This window comes from Gymnodraco acuticeps, unplaced genomic scaffold (genome assembly GCF_902827175.1).
Source record: "Gymnodraco acuticeps unplaced genomic scaffold, fGymAcu1.1, whole genome shotgun sequence".
Taxonomy (NCBI): Eukaryota; Metazoa; Chordata; class Actinopteri; order Perciformes; family Bathydraconidae; genus Gymnodraco; species Gymnodraco acuticeps.
Window position 1 is genome coordinate 1,241,829 of NW_022991973.1, and position 19,036 is coordinate 1,260,864.

The 19,036-nt window shown below is 39.4% G+C and overlaps 1 protein-coding gene across 6 annotated transcripts in view; it reads right to left on the bottom strand.

The window, feature by feature from the left end:
• LOC117536136 (CUB and sushi domain-containing protein 3-like) overlaps positions 1-19,036 on the bottom strand; it is a gene marked incomplete at its 5' end in the record, with an annotated part of 197,257 nt that overhangs the window by 44,553 nt on the left and 133,668 nt on the right. For 3 of the 6 annotated variants that reach the window (XM_034200881.1, XM_034200879.1, XM_034200876.1), the window contains 8 exon segments: positions 492-665; positions 9,389-9,583; positions 10,026-10,211; positions 12,179-12,367; positions 17,106-17,252; positions 17,405-17,593; positions 17,969-18,082; positions 18,913-18,993. In XM_034200881.1, coding sequence (XP_034056772.1) covers positions 492-665; positions 9,389-9,583; positions 10,026-10,211; positions 12,179-12,367; positions 17,106-17,252; positions 17,405-17,593; positions 17,969-18,082; positions 18,913-18,993 — 1,275 coding nt within the window. 6 annotated transcript variants of the gene reach the window in all.

The window sequence follows — 19,036 nt, forward strand, 5'->3', positions numbered from 1 at the left end:
CCTCATTATCTTGACTTGAAAACAAATAACTCAAACCCCCTTTCCAATGGTCAGTGTTTCAGCCATGTTTCAAAAGGGCCGATTCTCTGTCTGTTACTTTAGAGGAAACGCCCCTCTGAGAGATATTTGGTTAAAAAGAACACAATGGTGCTCTAGGAGGAGATTCAGGTGATAAGGTGGGGGGGGGGGGGGGGGGTTTACCTTGGTTGGTGATTGGCTAATGGTTACATAAGCCAAAAAAATCGTTATGACATCATAAAGTGGCCAAAATCTGATCAGCTCATTTTCAGACAGGTTTTTATATAAATGGATCAGGACAAAAAGAGAGAAATCTTTTTTCCTGAAACTTTCAGAATCTCTTTACACAGAAGGGACACATGTTTGTGTATAAAATACATGGAAAAGTGGATTTTGTATAATAGGTGACCTTTAAAATATATATCTACATACTTACATGTTTGAATACATTACTAATTCCTGTCGTTACATACCTAGACATCTAGTTTCTGTTCCACTCCACAGCCCAGAGGACAGGCACTCTCTGACGGCTGACCCCACCAGCATGAAACCAGCGTCACAGGTGTAAATGGCTGTAGCCCCAAAGCTTGTCTGAGTACCAATCTTCTTCCCATTGGGAAGAGATGGCTGCTCTCCGCAGGATATGACTGAAACACACAGGCAGAAACAAACCATTTTAAAGCACTCATGCACCAAATACGCACCAGGTTGATTTGAGTTGTTGGTAAAGAACATTGCTTTCAAGAAACTATGCTACCAATGACTCTCACAGATTTGGAACGAATACATACTTTTTTACTACAATGGAAATTCACAATTGCTGGTGAAGAATATAACAGTCATTTCTGAAATGTCACACACTTCTATAAAGGTATATTGTAATGTTTCTGCATATGTTTTGGTTGTTGTGCTTGTTCTTGTCCCCTTCTCTGTTCTTCCTTTCTGATTGGCTGGTGTGTGGCAGGGGGTGTGGCTCGTATTCTCCTGGCTGCAGATGAGAAACACCTGTTCCCAGTCACCTCATCAACCTTCACTTTAAGAGCCTGGTCCTCACTCCACTACTCTGCCAGATAACTGAATGTTGTTGGACGATCCAGAGTGCCTCTCTGCAGCCCAAGCCTTGTGTTTTCCAGATTGCAGTTTGTTGTGCAACTTTTTGTGTTTTTGCCTGGGACTTTTTCTGCAAACCAGGCAGCTCCCTGCCTTCATTAACTGCATTTTCCTTGCTTTGTTTATTAAACACCTTCAAACTGAACTAGTGTCCTTCTCTGCTTTGGGGTTCTAAACATTTCTGAACATTAAATAAATAACATTGATTCATTCAAATGTCAAGAAATCCTCAAATTTGAAATAACTTATGACAAAAATGTCAAGGCGAGAATGGATTGTAAGAAAAAGCAGTTTTCCTTGTACAGTTAGTTATCGCTTGATTTATTGAAATATAATTAATTTTTTGTTTTAATGGCTCATGCATTCATTATTTGTATTAAGAAGTACATAAAGTAATCAGAAAACATGCTCTGCGTCTGAAGGAAATGCTTATTTGTGGATGATTTAGATGTTGAACATTTATATATTTCTCTTATCCGTCTATTAAATATGAACTGCCAACAGCTGGTTAGCAAATCATAGCAACACAGGGAAAAAGCTAGGAAGGCCAAAGAACATTATTGTCATTAAGCACAAAAAAATTGCAATAACAACAGCCTCACATGGTTGCAACATTGTATTAAAACATGTATACATATTTACAAAGAAGGAGGACACAGCAATAAATGGAGCAGAGTCTAAGTAGTATATAGAAGTAAGATAATAAATAAAAGGTATACAAATGAAAATAGAACATAACTAACGTGACAAGCATGAGTGTTGGGTGTTGAATGTGTGTTTAGTAAACTGCACATAATGAGTGTGTTGGAGTGACATGCTGCAGTGATGCCAGCACATCAGTCCTGTCAGTCTGAGAGATGTCTTAGTTCAGAAGCTTTGGAAATAAGCTGTTTTTCAGTTAATTTGTAACTGAACCCGAATTCCAGCAGATCTAAAGCTCACCCATATAATTCATTGTTCTACAAGGGATTTTGTGCCCGGCTATTTCTTGGCTTGGATCAGTTGCCAGGCGGCCACAGGAGATTCCAGAAATCGATTAAGAGATTGCTTTTATTTTTTGCACTAAATGGATCAGAGGAAAAACACAAAAGTAACAAACACTGGCTGTCACTATATTGTTTTACACAATACTTTTAAGTCCATCTATTTTTATTCATATGCATATTTATACGCCATACTCTACCCTGCTGTTTATATATCCTATTTATTTTGTATTTGATCATGCGGCACATCATGCACTATGTTTACTTTTTTTAATCTTATATGTTAGTTAGTATGTATCATATTTTAAATATTTAACTGTGAAGAGATGAGCCTTAAAGTATCATTGTATATTGCAACTGCCATACAGCATGTATGACAATAAGCAGGGTTCATACACTTTTTCACCAATGATTTTCAATGACTTTTCAATGACTTCTCCATGATCTTTACTACTCATACTCATATTGCCCGAGGCACAGGCCGAGGAGGTGGAGTTGCAGCAATCTTTGACTCAAGTTTACTTATCAATACTAAACCCAAAATTAAATTATACCTCCTTTGAAAGTCTCGTTTTAGTCTTACGCATCCGACCTGGAAAACTTTGCAGCCAATCTTATTTTGTTACAGTGTACCGTGCACCAGGTCTTTATTCAGAATTCTTATCAGAATTCTCTGAGTTTTTATCAACTTTGGTTCTTAAAACAGATAAAGTAATTATCGTAGGTGACTTTAATATTCATGTTGACGATGATAAAAATAGCCTTACTGTTGCATTTAATTCTATATTAGATTCTGTTGGTTTCCGTCAGAGTGTAAATAAACCAACCCCACTGCTATAATCACACTCTCGACCTTGTTCTGACTAATGGTATTGAAATTGAGCAACCATTAGTCGAACCGCATAATCCTGCTTTATCCGACCATTTCTTAGTAACTTTTGAAGTACTGTTACTAGACTACAAGCATTAGTCAAAAGCTCCTGCAGCAGAAACCTATCTGTTAGTGCTATAGCAAATTTAAGGAAGAGATTCCACCAATAATTAACTCGATAGCATGTCTGCATGTAAGGGAGGAGGAAACTTATACAAAATGTACACCACCCCAAATTGATCATGTTGTTGATAGTGCTACAGATGTGCTGCGAATAAAATTAGACTCTGTTGCTCCTTTGAAAAAGAAGAACATAAAACAACATAGACTAGCTCCATGGCATAATGCCGAAACCCGCAAAATAAAGCAAAAGTCGAGACAACTTGAAAGGATATGGCGTTCCACTAAACTTGAATAATCTCGTTTAATTTGGCATATTACTCTCAATGAATATAAGAAAGCACTGCGTAAAGCGAGAGCAGCTTACTACTCTTCATTAATAGATGAGAATAAGAATAATGCAAGATTTCTTTTCAGCACTGTAGCCAGGCTGACAGAAAGCCACAGCTCGATTGAGCCTTCTATTCCCATAGCACTCAGTAGTAATGATTTTATGTGCTTTTTTAACGATAAAATTGTTACTCTTAGAAACAAAATGAATGAACTCTTGCCTTTGACCAGTATAGTGTTATCAACAGCTCCCGGAAACATAAGTTCTAATATTACACTAGATAGTAAACTAGAATGCTTTTCAACCATAAACCTTGAACAATTAAATTCAATGATTCTCTCTTCTAAACCATCAACGTGTATGTTAGACCCAATTCCAACTCAGCTGTTGAAGGAAGTTTTTCCATTAATTAGCACTTCTTTATTAAATATTATGAATATGTCTTTATTATCAGGCTATGTTCCACAATCATTCAAAGTAGCAGTGATAAAACCGCTTCTTAAAAAGCACAACCTCGATCCAGAGGTTTTAGGCCAACTATAGACCTATTTCTAATCTTCCGTTCCTCTCAAAAATTCTTGAGAAAGCAGTCGCAAAACAGTTGTGTGATTACTTAACAAACAATGATTTATTTGAAGATTTTCAGTCTGGCTTTAGAACACATCATAGCACAGAGACAGCTCTGGTTAAAGTCACAAATGACATTCTAATAGCCTCAGACAATGGACTTGTCTCTATTCTTGTTTTGCTCGATCTCAGTGCTGCATTTGATACTATCGACCATGACATCCTATTGCAAAGACTAGAGCACTTAGTTGGCATACAGGGAACTGCTTTAGGCTGGTTTAGGTCCTATCTATCTGAACGCTCTCAGTTTGTACGTGTCAACGATGAATCTTCCACGCAAACCAAAGTTAGCCATGGAGTGCCACAGGGCTCAGTGCTCGGACCTATTTTGTTCACATTATATATGCTTCCGTTAGGCAATATTATAAGGAATCATTCTGTACATTTTCATTGTTATGCGGATGATACTCAACTATATTTATCAATCAAGCCTGATGAAATTAATCATCTAAATACAATTCAAGACTGCCTCAAGGACTTAAAAACGTGGATGACCTTAAACTTTTTGATGTTAAACACGACCAAAACTGAAGTTATTGTACTTGGCCCGAAGAATCTACGAAACAAATTATCTAAAGATATACTAACTATGGATGGCATTAATTTGGCCTCCAGTGAGACTGTAAGGAATCTTGGTGTTATATTTGATCAGGATTTATCCTTTAACGCCCACATAAAATCAATTTCAAGGATCGCCTACTTCCATCTACGCAACATTGCAAAAATTAGGCATATCTTGCCTCAAAACGATGCAGAGAAACTAGTCCATGCATTTGTTACTTCAAGGCTGGATTATTGTAACTCCTTATTATCAGGGTGTACCAAGAAGTCAGTCAAGTCGCTTCAGCTGATTCAAAATGCTGCAGCTCGTGTCCTAAACAGAGTTAGGAAAAGGGACCACATTACTCCTGTTCTGGCTGCCTTACACTGGCTCCCTATAGAACACAGGATATCATTTAAAATTCTTCTTCTCGCTTACAAAGCCCTTAATGGGCAGGCGCCATCTTACCTTAAAGAACTCATTATACCCTACTGTCCTACTAGGGCATTGCGTTCCAAGAATGCAGGGTTGTTGGTTGTTCCTAGAGTCTCTAAAAGTACAATGGGAGCCAGAGCCTTTTCTTATCAAGCTCCACATTTGTGGAATTAGCTTCCAGTTTGTGTTCGGGCGGCAGACACCCTATCAATCAATCAATCAATCAATGTTTATTTATATAGCCCAATATCACAAATGTTACATTTGTCTCAGTGGACTTTACAGTTTGTACAAAATATCAGTATGACAATACGATGATTAATTTCATCAGGCTTGATTGATAAATATAGTTGAGTATCATCCGCATAACAATGAAAGTTTACAGAATGATTCCTTATAATATTGCCTAACGGCAGCATATATAATGTGAACAAAATAGGTCCGGGCACTGAGCCCTGTGGCACTCCATGGCTAACTTTGGTTTGCGTGGAAGATTCATCATTGACACGTACAAACTGAGAGCGTACAAAAACTATCCGTTTTTAAGAGTGCGCTTAAGACCTTCCTTTTTGATAAAGCTTATATTTAGGGCTTATTAGATTCAGCCCCTAGTTTTGCTGATATAGGCTTAGTTTGTCGGGGGACATCTTACTTCTTCCTTCTCTCTGTCTATACCTGTGTACTCTCATGTTCCGATTAACCCAGCTTCCCCACATTTCTTTCTTTTTGTTGTCTATATACGCCGGGATCCGGAGTCATGGATGATCCTGCGCTCCTCTGTCCTGGATCTTGAGTCGTGGCTGTGGTCCTGGATCATAAGTCCTGGATGTATATCCTCGTGGATTCATCTTCCTATTATACACACATGCATTTCCAAACATTTGGACTACCTATGTTGCAAATGTATTATCTTTTCAATTTACACACGGCATCTATTGCACGTCTGTCCATCCTGGGAGAGGGATCCCTCCTCTGTTGCTCTCCCTGAGGTTTCTTCCATTTTCCCCTTTAAACTGTGGGGTTTCTCTGGAAGTTTTTCCTTGTACGATGTGAGGGTCTAAGGACAGAGGGTGTCGTATTGTCATACTGATATTCTGTACAAACTGTGAAGTCCACTGAGACAAATGTAACATTTGTGATATTGGGCTATATAAATAAACATTGATTGATTGATTGATTGATTGACCTAATTTTCCATGACCGAAAAAAAATTACTCTTTCTCAGCGGTACCACTGAAAGTTGTTTATTTTAACATTATGAAACATGTTGTGCCTATCTAAAACAAATCAAATAGTAGGCTTACTAGCTTCTACACCAGTGACCACCAACTGGCGGCCCGCGGGCCACATCCGGCCCGCCAGACATTCTCATCCGGCCCGCACGACGGGGGTGACTGTGGTGTTGGCGGAGTGGTTAGTGCGTTTTTTTTAACAACGTCTCGTGAGTAAGGTGCAGCACCGGAGTCCAACAGACAGGCAGAAGCTGCGGGTCAGTAGACTGCATACTGCGAAACCTTCCCTGCCTTGAAGAAGAAGTGATCCTTCGTTGTGAAGAGTCTGCTTTGTGCGCTCCGCACCACAGCAGTAGCCCCGCTGCGACAGAGTCCAACAGAGAGGCTGGAGCTGCGGGACAGTAGCCTAGAAGCAGGGTTGGGTTGTAACGGCGTTACGTAATCAGAATACAAAAATCAAGTAGGCTAACTGTATTCAGCTGGCGTTACATTTGAAAAACGAGTAATCTGATTACAGTTACTTTCGTAAACCTGAAGTGAATACATTTTGGAATACTTATTGGAAAAGTTTCCTCACAAAATGTAATCTTCATTACCGGCGGAACTGTGTGCACACTGCACAGCGCTGCAGCATGTCTGTGAGCGAGAGAGATGCAGCGTGTCTGTGAGGCCCCGCCCCCGCACGCAGATTAGAGAGAGAGAGGGATCTCTTTTAAAATATATTGAAAGTTAGAAACGGAGATGGTTAGATAAAATGTGAAAGATAACGTTTATGTAGCATTTCTTTATTATCGAAATGATGACATTTATAACGGGATAACATCAAAGTGAATGGCCTGCTGCTGCTGAATGCATGAGGCAAGTGACTGGAAACAGTTTTAAAAGTTATTACATCGTTTCAGATAATAATAATAAATAATAATGATAATTCATTCTATTTAGGGGCGCCTTTCAAAGCACCCAAGGACACCTTACAATTCATAACATATTCTAATGAAAGGTTTTAAGGCAGTACAAAGAATGCAGTCTGGGTGATGTTTTTTATGTGGGTGCAGATGAGAGGGAGCTGTCCAGAATGACACCAAGATGTTGTGTTTGTGCTCTCGATAAGCCATTAAAACAGTAAAATACGTGTCTCCTGTTCACCGAAACATACCCATCTGTTATGGAAAAAGAAAGTATTCCAAAAGTATTCTAAAAGTAATCTGAATACTTTTTTAAGACACGTAACTGTATTCTGATGACTTTCAGAGCAGCAAAGTAACCCTCCCAACCCTGCCTAGAAGTGATCCTTCGTTAGCGTGAAGAGTCTGCTAAGCTTTATTCTTTATTATGCGGTTCGCAGTGCCGGAGCGTGCTCCACTAGCACACCCCCCCCCGGTCAACAACTTCAAAATTCTGGGCTATGTAAAAATCGCTGACCCGCGATAGTGTCTATTGGATACATTTTGGCCCTTGGACAAATGTAGTTGGTGATCCCTGTTCTACACGCTAAAGCAACTGTAGTCAGGGATTCAAACTCATCAGGTAAGAAAAAGGTGACAAGGATCCGAGCCCCCGACCCCACGGAATATCGGCTTTAAAATTAGGAATAACAGAGGATTTTAGCAATCAGAACAACTAAAGCAGCAGTGTCATTACAACTAGCTACACCTTTACCAGCTTTGAGAACACTTTAATGATCAATCATTATAAAACATATCATATATATTATTCTGAAATGGACCAATCTGCACAAGGACTTATTTTGCTGTCGCTACTATATTTTGATGATAATACTTTTCTACTTTTACTTGAGGAACATTTTGAATGCAGGACTTTTACTGTAACAGAGTATTCTTACACTCTGGTACTTCTACTTTTACTCAAGTACAAGATCTGAGTACTTCTACTTTTACTCAAGTACAATATCTGAATACTTCTACTTTTACTCAAGTACAAGGTAAGTGCACTTCTACTTTTACTCCAGTACAATATCTGAGTACTTCTACTTTTACTAAAGTACAAGATCTGTGTACTTCTACTTTTACTCCAGTACAATATCTGAGTACTTCTACTTTTTCTCTAGTACAATATCTATACTTATACAACCTCTGTTTATAGCCTATGAAAACAACTATTAGAAAACGAAGGCTAAAGCTAACGTTAGCAGATATAATGACAATGTAGTTAGCTAGCTCAACGATTCCTTAAATAATATTGCGACAGAAAAACATTTCAGTTCACATCACGCTCTGCCGCTCCGACAGGGAGCTCTGCTCTGAACACCTGAACGGCCCACTCTTAACAGCTGTTTACCAGCGGTCCAGTCTGTGCCACAGTGACTCCGGACCGCACAGTTACTGTTAACGAACGCACCGTAGGTAATGTAGCTGCTGTATTTAGACCCTCATCGCGGAGCAGCAGAGTTCAGCCGACAGGCAGGAAGACTCGAGCACACAGCTCGCGCTTCATATTAAAACATAACACCATGCGCGTCATGATGGCACAAAACAGCTCGCGACCGCAGATTATTTCGGCGATTAGATAAAATGTAAATTATATTTGACTTTTCCAAAACTTTGGTAAAAATATTGTTTTCCATAACTTTTCCAGGGCCTGTAATTTGCATTTTGAATTTCCATTACTTTTCCAGGTTTTCAATGACTGTACGAACCCTGAATAAGGTATCTTGAATTTTGAATGAGTTAAGGTTTGGAAATTATTTTGTTGTTCTAAAATGACCAAACACTTTGGTGAGTCAGCTTTTGGTAAATAGTCGACACTGGAATAGTCAGCCTGAGGATCTGAGAACAGCTGGAACTATATAAATCTTTAAATATAAACTTATAACGTAGGCCTACCTATTGAGCCAGGCTTTTTAAGGATGCTTTATAGACAATATTTTAATCACTTAACTTAAATTGTAAAATTGTACTCAATTATGTTTTTTATTTTATTTACTACTATTGTTATCATAGCTTTTAATTATACTTTGATTATAGTCTTTTCATTCTAAGCGTAAACACATACAGTTTGATTCAATAATTGGAATAATCCTCATTCAAATATGCGTGATTGCTGGCTCGTTTCTGATGTTGTATTGCAGTTGCAGTCGCCAAGTGTTTTTGTTTTACTCACTCTGGCAGTGCGGCCTCTCATTTTTCCAGCTCCACATGCCAGTGGATAGGCACTGGATGTGGGCGGGGCCTAATCTGTAGTATCCCGGGTCGCAGGTGAACACGATGCGAGTTCTGTATTCGTAGTGTGAGCCGTTGACTATCCTCCAGCGGCCGTGCTCCAAAGAAAACGAGCCAATGCTGGGACACACCACCACTACAGAGACAGACACAGTGCGAGAAATAACATGAAAATTACACTCATTTAAACAACAGCCATCAATTACCATTTTGAAATTGTGTCAGATATTAAAAAGCCGGCTGAGAGTGGGGCCAAGCCATTGTAAAAAATCAAACAGATGCATAACAATGAACCATTTAAATAACAATGTTCTAGCCAAAAATAGCTGCCACTCAGAGCGTATGCTAATTATATGTTGCTTACAATCTAGTATCTCACTTAGTGCACGATAATTTAATTACCTTTGATTGAACTATGTTGTATGCAATATTAAATAAGTTCTTTGTAACTGATGCAATTAATCTCACAGCAGTTTCATATTTACATTTGTATTCATGCTATTGCTATTTAAACATTTATGACACTAGAGGACTTGTTATTTGTGTTAATATTCCGCTGACATCTAAGTGTTACCCACCAGAACACCGTGGTATCTTGTTGTGGTTGCTCCACGTCCCGTCAGGCTGACAGATGGCTGACGTCAGCTCTTTACTGGAGAGTCTGTACCCGTCGTTACAGAAATAGGAAACTCTTGTTCCCACGGAGTAGTCGGCTGTTAAAACGCCTCCATTTGGAGGAGCCTTGGGCGCCCCACATGAAACAGCTAGGGGAGGACAAATACACAACATGAGAAGGGACACACACAAACACACACTTATGTCTGTCATGAAGCAGGTTTGTAGCCTACTTGTCCAAATTGTTTGTGGGGATTCAAAGTCAATAATACATGTTTAAACAACCGCAAGTTTTTTCTGTAATGAAGCCATCAAACTAGGGGTGCATACTGGTTCCCGGTATTACCGAAATACCGGTTACTGGCGGCTACGGTATACCGTACCGAAATTAGATCCGGTTTTTCGATACTTTTTAAAAAAAATTATAAAAGTGAGGCGTAATATCCTTAAACTCGCGCCCAAACCGTCGGAATTACGATGTCAATTTCGCCGTGGAAACTCCGCAAACGAGTCACTTTAGAAATCTAAAGTGTGGCTGCATATGACTGCCATTTTGAATGGTGGGGTCTGTAACCACTGCAAGAAGTTTATTTCTGGGAAAGGTGGCAACACATCCAACCTCCAACAATGATGTCTCGTATGGCAACCAAGTACCTTTGTGTTCAGGGAGGCAGCGTGCCAAGCGAGAGAGTGTTCAGTTCAGCAGGTGATATTCTACGCTGTGAAAGGGCCCATTTGGATCCAGAGAGCAGATATGCTCATCTTCTTGAAGATGAATGCACAAAACTGAACTGTGATGAGATTTGTTTTCTTTCATCAGGCAAATGTTGATTTTAAAAATGCTATTTGTTTTATGTGCAATGCCGAGATCTCATGACACTTTGTGTGTTCTCTGGTCAGTTGAATCTCAGGTTAAATATTGATTATACTGGTGCTATTTTATTTTTCCATTGACAAGATGTACTATTCACACCTGATGGTTGTTATAAATGATATTGCAGAGTCTGTTTTCTTCATAGATAACATGTTTTTCATTGTTTGTTCAGTACTAAAAGGTCCAAGTCCCACAATTGAATTTGATATTCATTTGACATGTTAACTATATCATAAAGCGCTTCATGGGAGTAATTGCGGGATGATTACATTATTTTTCAGTATCACGATATGTATCGGTATCGTTCAGTGGTATCGGTATTGGTATCGTAAAAAGTCAACGATGTGCAACCCTACATCAAACTAAAGAAATACAATCAAGAGATGCTTTATCTTCAGTTCCAACTAATAAGACACATCCATCTTACAGAAAATGCTGCTCCACAGTCCATACTGGTATTAAATAGACTGGTTGGTGGGGCACCACAGCGTGTAATTACATTGTCGACAATCTGCTATTCATCCTTCATTCGACTTTCTATCAATACCAACTACAAGCTGTGCCTTTCTATGACTATTTGAAGTGTGGTGTAAGAAAATAGCGTGCAACTCCTTTAATAGTCTTCAAAATACATCATCTAGTATATTCTGAAAATACCCTTTGAAATAGGAAGAAAATAAAAGGTTACGAAACAGTATTCATTAAAATACAGGGTGTGTTTTTGTTTTGCTGTTTTTAAATGACTAAATAACATGAATTATATTCGGCATTCACAAGCATCTTCATGTGGCATTTCCACACCCACTGAATGTGCTACTCATATGAATGTGCAGTACTTTAATTTTGGAGCAAAAAGGATACAAGCTGCTTAAAGGAAGAAAATAAGTTTTCATGGTTTTATAGCATGGATAAACTTAGTTGTATTTTCTCAGATAACACACATTTGTATTGGCAATTCAAACAACTACTTTATTAACAAGTCAATTAGAAATCTGATCTGACTGTCAAATTATTTTATTAGCTCAATTAACATTCCACTTAAATGGTTGGCAACATGACAGAATGATTGGGCGACAATGTGACTGCCATCAATCCTTCATTTAAAAAACATTTGTATATATTTTCTCCAGGTTACTCGCACCTTTTCAAGCTCATATTTATAATGGTTTGAAATAATTACATCACATTACCTTACATATAACATCACTTATACAAAATACTTAGCTTGAAGTATAAACAAACCTTGACACGCAGGTACAGGAGAGTCCCATGCGTGGTAGCCGAGTGCCGTGCGGCGGCAGGTTGCTGTAGCGTTGCCTATGAGACGGTAACCACGGTCACAAGCCCAGCGCACCACGCTGTTAATATGGCCGCCGCTCTGAGAGGAGATAGAGCCGTGGAGCGGAGAGTCTGGGGTGGAGCAGTACAGCGCTGGAGAGGAGGAAACAAAAAAAAACACTTAGACCTCAAAATGACCTCACATATGGTTCACTGCAGACCAAAACAGGAAGTAGAATGTTAGAAACCAAGAAAAAAATACTTTTTACTACTATTATACAGTGCTATTCTACAACCATGGCAAAACTACAGTGCTATGCTGTTAACATATAACAATCTTGTTGTTAATCTAACAGACTATGAAAACAAATGTGTGCATCATCAGATCAATGATCTGATTCACACAGCATGAATGTCTAAATGCAGGTTTGCATTAATATAACAATTACCAACTCTGTAATCAAAGTCTTATTTTAAAGGTTTAAATGTTGCTGACCTTACAATCAGCAATGGTTTTATTTTATTAACATGGCTCACTACTTCATTTACTACATGACAGAAGGCCAAGCGATAATGGACTGATAGCAAATGTATCTTGTTTGTGAGTAAATTGTTAAATTATAATCACAATTATGGCTTGAATTGGGCATTGTGCATTTAAAACGTTGCATTTACAGACATTAGATGAAGTAGGATGTCATCACTCCAAGTAATTTATCTCAAAACAAGTGTTGGGCTAAACTAAAAGTTCTGTGAACAGAATTATTAACAAGCCCATTTATAACGTTAATTATACCTTTCCAGCACGTCTTACAACCCAAGTGTTTCAGCTAATTAGGATCCGACAAGCTGTATGAATGCTAAATAAGAAAAATAATAAGTCTCTCCCGGCAGAGTTTTTCCATCAAACAATCAATGAGTAGAATTACAGTAGATGTCAGAGACTTTGCCGAACACACTGTCCACAAATCAATGGCTATAAATGCAATATTCCTCCACCAAGAAACATTTTCACTTTACCCCAGACAATATTGGTAGCTGCGGGCAAAACACTTGGCAACAAGTTAAGCAGATATTTTGTCTTTTGTTCATAGATGATCCCTCTCTGTCTGTCTCTGTCTCCTTATACGCAATGTCAGTATTTCATAAACAAAGTTACAAGCAGGTTCATTATTCAAGATTCAAGATATCTATTGTCATATGCACAGTAAACAGACAGTTACACCATACAATGAAAATCTTACTTTGCGAGTCAACCCTACGCAAGTAAAATACAGGAATATAAAATTAAATACATTTGGCACACAGCAACAGCAGCATGAAAGGGCACATAAGTAGCAGCAGTTTAAAAGATATTTAAATAGTATATAAATAGTTGTATTGCACATGATTCACAGTGTATAAATATTGCACGGCAGACAACAAGTGCACTATGCATTGTTAAAGTAGGTAGTGCAAACGGTGAGTGTCAGTGTGTCTGTGTAGCACTCACAGTTCAATCAGTGTGTGTGTGTTTGAGGGGGGGTAGCATGTTCATCAGCCTGATGGCCTGTGGGTAGAAACTGTTTGTCAGGCTCGTGGTCCTGGATTTCAGACTCCTGTAGCGCCTGCCTAATGGCAGGAGAGTAAAGAGTCTGTGCTGGGGGTGTGTATTGTCCCTGATGATGTTGTGTGCTCTCCTGGTGACCCTGGTGGTGTAAATGTCCTGAAGTGAGGGGAAGGCTGCTCCTGAGATGTACTGTGCCTTCCTGTCCTGAGCAGTGCAGTTTCCATATCAGACTGTAATGGAGCTGGTAAGGACGCTCTCAACTGTACATCTGTAGAAGTTGCTGAGTATTTTGGATGGCATGCCAACTTTTCTCAGCCTCCTTAGGAAGTACAGTCTCTGCTGGGATTTTTGAATGTTCTGTTGTGCATTGTGAGACCTGGTAGGATCCTCGCTGATGTGGGTTCCGAGGAATTTAAAGGTTTTCACCCTCTCCACCTCCGTCTCACCTATGTAGAGTGGTGTGTGCTGCACCCTCTTCCTCCGTGGATCAATAATCATCTCCTTGGTCTTGTCTGCATTCCAATGACAGTCGTATCATCTGCAAACTTGACGATACAGGTGTTGCTCTGGGAGGCCACACAGTCGTGTGTGAAGAGGTGTACAGCAGGGGACTCAGCACGCAGCTCTGGGGGGTCCCTGTGCTTACAGTTTTAAATGCCTGACGTGCGGTTGCCAACTCTGACTGACTGGGGCCTGTCTGACAGAAAGTTCAGCAACCCAGTTACAGAGAGCAGGTGTCAGTCCGAGAGTGAGGGCGCTTAGCAGAGAGTTTTGTGTTGGGAATGACCGGGTTAAAGGCTGAGCTGTAGTCAATGAAGAGGAGTCTTGCATATACTTGCCTTGCATATGTATCCTTGCCCTCTAAGTGTGTGAGGGTGGTGTGGATGACGGTGTTGATTGCGTCGTCAGTAGACCGGTTCTGACGGTACGCAAACTGCAGAGGGTCCAAGGTGTCTGGAATGTTCTTCCTGATGTGGGTCATGACTATCTTCTCAAAACACTTCATCACTATTGGGGTGAGTGCAACAGGACGATAGTCATTCAGGCAGGTCACAGTGCTTTTCTTTCGGAGGGGAAACTATGGTGGTTGTCTTGAAGCAGGTGGGCACAAAAGCTTGTGCTAGTGACAGGTTAAAAATGTCAGCAAGCACATCAGCCAGCTCTGATGAGCAGACCCTTAGGGCACTATGCTCCTCAGTGAAACCATAAGATGATCCGGGCCTGAGTCCAGTTAGATGTTGACTTTGGCAAATAGCCTGGTCTGTAACTCTTCAAATTGGACACAGGCCCAAACACAAGTTCTTAACTGACCTTATTTATTAGTGATAAACCTGTTTTATGTCCCTCTGCTCCGTCACTGGCCCAGCCTCATCAGTGCGGTGTTTTCTTATCAAAATGGTCAAGGACAACTTGTGAGTTAGTGGGAGTTTTGTTGCTTTTACTGTGTTTTCCTTGCATTGAAGATACAAAATGAAAATGATTATGCTAGCCCATGGTTTTTACAGTGTGTCAGTGATTTCTAATTAAAGCTGTCTGACAGAACATATTTCTAAACAGCATTAAAAGTTGGTGTGCCAGCATGTACTGCAGGAAAAGCAACAAGATGAGCTGACTGCCGCTGATTAGATTCAGTCCAGGCTCTTTCCTTTTACTGTATTTTAAGATTGATGGCATTAAACTGCTGCTTCAATCTCACAAGGACTCTTTTCTAATGCAATACCAGCTTATCTTGTTACAAAGATGACGTTTCTTCTTAAATCAGAAGACAGCATGAAAACAAATGGGGACATGTCTTAATTTGACAAAATGGTCAATATAATGGGAGAGTTTCAAATACTGGTTTGATTGTGTAAGACAAAAAAAACTATATTAGAAAACCTACAACATGTGTTTAACAATCCTTGCAGATGCTCACATTAATCACAGCCACCACAGAAGGTTACAGAGGAGGCTTTTCTGTTATTATTCAGCATATAATTCATCATACAGAACAGTGGTGTTTTAAAGGTTAAGGAAGCAGCCTACTGAATAAGCTAACTGAACAGGTAATACGCCTCTCCTTAAATGCCAAAATATGCCCCTTGAATAAAGCACTCAAGCCTCATTACCCACGTGAAGGGGCTTAATAGCCAACAGTCTACAATTAGCAGGCCCAATCAATATAGAATTTTTTTATTTTAAAGTAAATTCAGATTAAACATGGTAAAAAAATGTAAATGATAGTGTCCGTCCAAAAAAAAAAAAACATTACTTATAGTGAAAAACACCCTTGAATGATGGGATAGTAGACTAAAAGCTTTAGGAGTCCAAACTATAACATACAATAAGTACCCTGTATCAAGATTGATGCAAAACAAGTGACATTTGACCTTTTTAGAGAGATTTAGAAGAAAAAAAACACTTCTGGGGCCATTTGGGTGGGTTTTCCATATCTCTGGCCCCCCTCGTCGATTTTGATGATTGACACCTCTTTTGAACCGTTAGAGCCAATAGAATCAAGGGGAAGTTCCTAAAATCCATCTAAACATTACCCATTGGTGAATGGGTGATGCGTAGCCAGAATGCCCAAAACCGGAAGCTTGGCTGTAGCTCAATGAAATCTCAGTTTTTAACAAAAATGTAATGATGGATTATCAGTAATCATTTCAAAGTGACACAGAGACATTGGATTAACCTTCAGCAGCGTGTTATGCATTTTAATGCCATTGAACACAACTTTTGATCAGAAAACAGCAACGGTATGACTTATTTTCCATTTTGGTCCCATAAAGCTACGTTGTGGGATGTCTGGGTTTGCTTCCCCAGCCACGAGTTTTGATCGCTCAGTGATGATACATATACCCCTAGAATCTGTGGAATCTCAGCTTGCTAGCTGATATATTGTTTGAGCAGATCCGATAAGTAATAAAGTATTTCTACCGTGAGTTCTGTGCTAAGTGTGTTAGCATTTTTTCGCTTAGTGCTAATTCAGAGGCTTTGCGTTAGAGCTGTGTTTTGTTTAACAAAGAATTGTTAATATCGTCAGTTAGCTGAGTTTCTTCCCGTTAAGTGGGTATGACACATTAATAGGTTGTTAAATAGTAAGAAGCCCTGAGACTCAGTTTCGTGAAAAAAAAGGTTAATCCACTTTCTTGTACAATCTTTGTTCTAAAATGAAAAATTGAGAAACAGTCCCATTTATGATTAACTTATAATAATGACACAACTTAGAGGGTTTACAAACTCCTCCAAGTGCTCCATTACTCAGAATGTCTCTCTGTCTGTCTCTATCTTTATTTCCATGCACTATCATGATATAAAGTAGTAGTAAAATAAAGTTGGGATACATACTTTGGTACTCACCAACATAGCGAATTTTGAAGCCTTTCTTGTTTGTGCCGTGGTCTGAAGACCAGCGGACCAGGAACTGGTGGCCGGAGGTCGTGAGGTTGAAGGGCGTAGGAAGGTCGCCGCTCAGTGTCGCCAGAGTGGGACTGTTGGCCGTTAGACCTGAGCGAGAAGAAGAGAGAAAGAGAGGAAGAAGAGGAGTGAGAGAAATAAGGAGAAACAAATGAAATAGTAAAATACAACAGTGTTTTGTTCTAATGGTGATCACATTAACACTATTATACTTTATGTCAGTTTGTTTTGTATTTGTTTACCATCAAAGATCTCCAACACGTCAAACTCTTTCTCAGTGTGGAAACCTTCAAAGGTGATGGTGACATTGTATCCTTTTTCTACTGTGATGCTCCATGAACACATCTGGAGGTTAGGATAGCTTTCTGGCCAACCAGGACTCAGGATGACCCCCGACGAGTCGTACCGGACATCATGAGCAGGGCATTGGACTGTAGACGGAACATAAATGGAGAACAATGGTTAGATAAGAATGCACTATTCTTGTTAGTTTCAACGTACTGAACATTTGTACACACACACACACACACACACACACACACACACACACACACACACACACACACACACACACACACACACACACACACACACACACACACACACACACACACACCACACACACACACACACACACACACACACACACACACACCACACACACACACACACACACCACACACCACACACACACACACACACACACACACACACCACACACACACACACACACACACACACACACACACACCACACACACACACACACACACACACACACACACACACACACACACACACACACACCTTGGCATGTTGGAGGAGCTGCATCCATCTGTAGTCTTTCTCCAAGGCGACAAGTTAGAATCTCACTGCCGACCAATGAGAATCCAGGCTGGCATCTGTACCTGATGATGTCACCTGAACGCGCAAAATGGATATAAATGATAAGTTATAAGAGAGCAAATACCTCTACTCCGATAGAATATGAGAGGAAATTATTATTATATATATTTATAATATATTATTAGAAATATATTTAACAACGACCTATCTCAATTTCTGAACGAAACTGGGGCAGGATAATGCGATAATTCTATAATATGCTATAATATGGTAAAATGTAAATGACTGTGATATCCTCTGTAGAAATACGGTCCTATTGCTGGAAAACTGGATGGTTGCCGATGTATTAGAGTGCCCTTGTGGTATGTACCAATTTAATTTAGTGTTGCTACTTTTCTTTAATGTAAAGTAAAGTAGTTGTCCTGTGTATATATGTATTGTTTTTGGCTCTATGTCTTCATCCTATGTATGTGATTTTTTGTAAGCTGAAAATCAATAAACATATTGATAAAAAAAAAAAAATTCTCGCGTTATTAGTTGTGATACTTTGAGTACATTTAGCCATAATGCTTATGTACTTTTATAAGAGTAAATGTATGTATGACTTTTACTTGCACTGGAATATTTCTATTGCAGAGCTATTGCTATATTTATTCAAGAAAAGGATTCAAAGACTTCAAAGTGTATCATTATGTGTCATGTGGTTTCAAAACTCAATTTTGAAGTAGATATACATTAAGTGTTGCATGATGTATTCACTGTGTTCAGTTAATGAGTATCAGATGTAAGGTTGGATACCCTTTATGAAAAGATGATATTGGGGCTGGAAAGTTATAAGTCTTAACTTTGCTTCCTCCATCAAATTGACATGTCTAGAGGCTTCGCAGGAAGACAGAAACACTCACCTATCTCCAACTCCCCGTCTTCCATCAGCATGTCAGCGTTGGGCACCTCTGGAGGAGGCTGGCAAACCCTTAATTGGTACGCTAGGAGAACAGACACAGCAGAGGAGGGGAGAGATGACAAAGA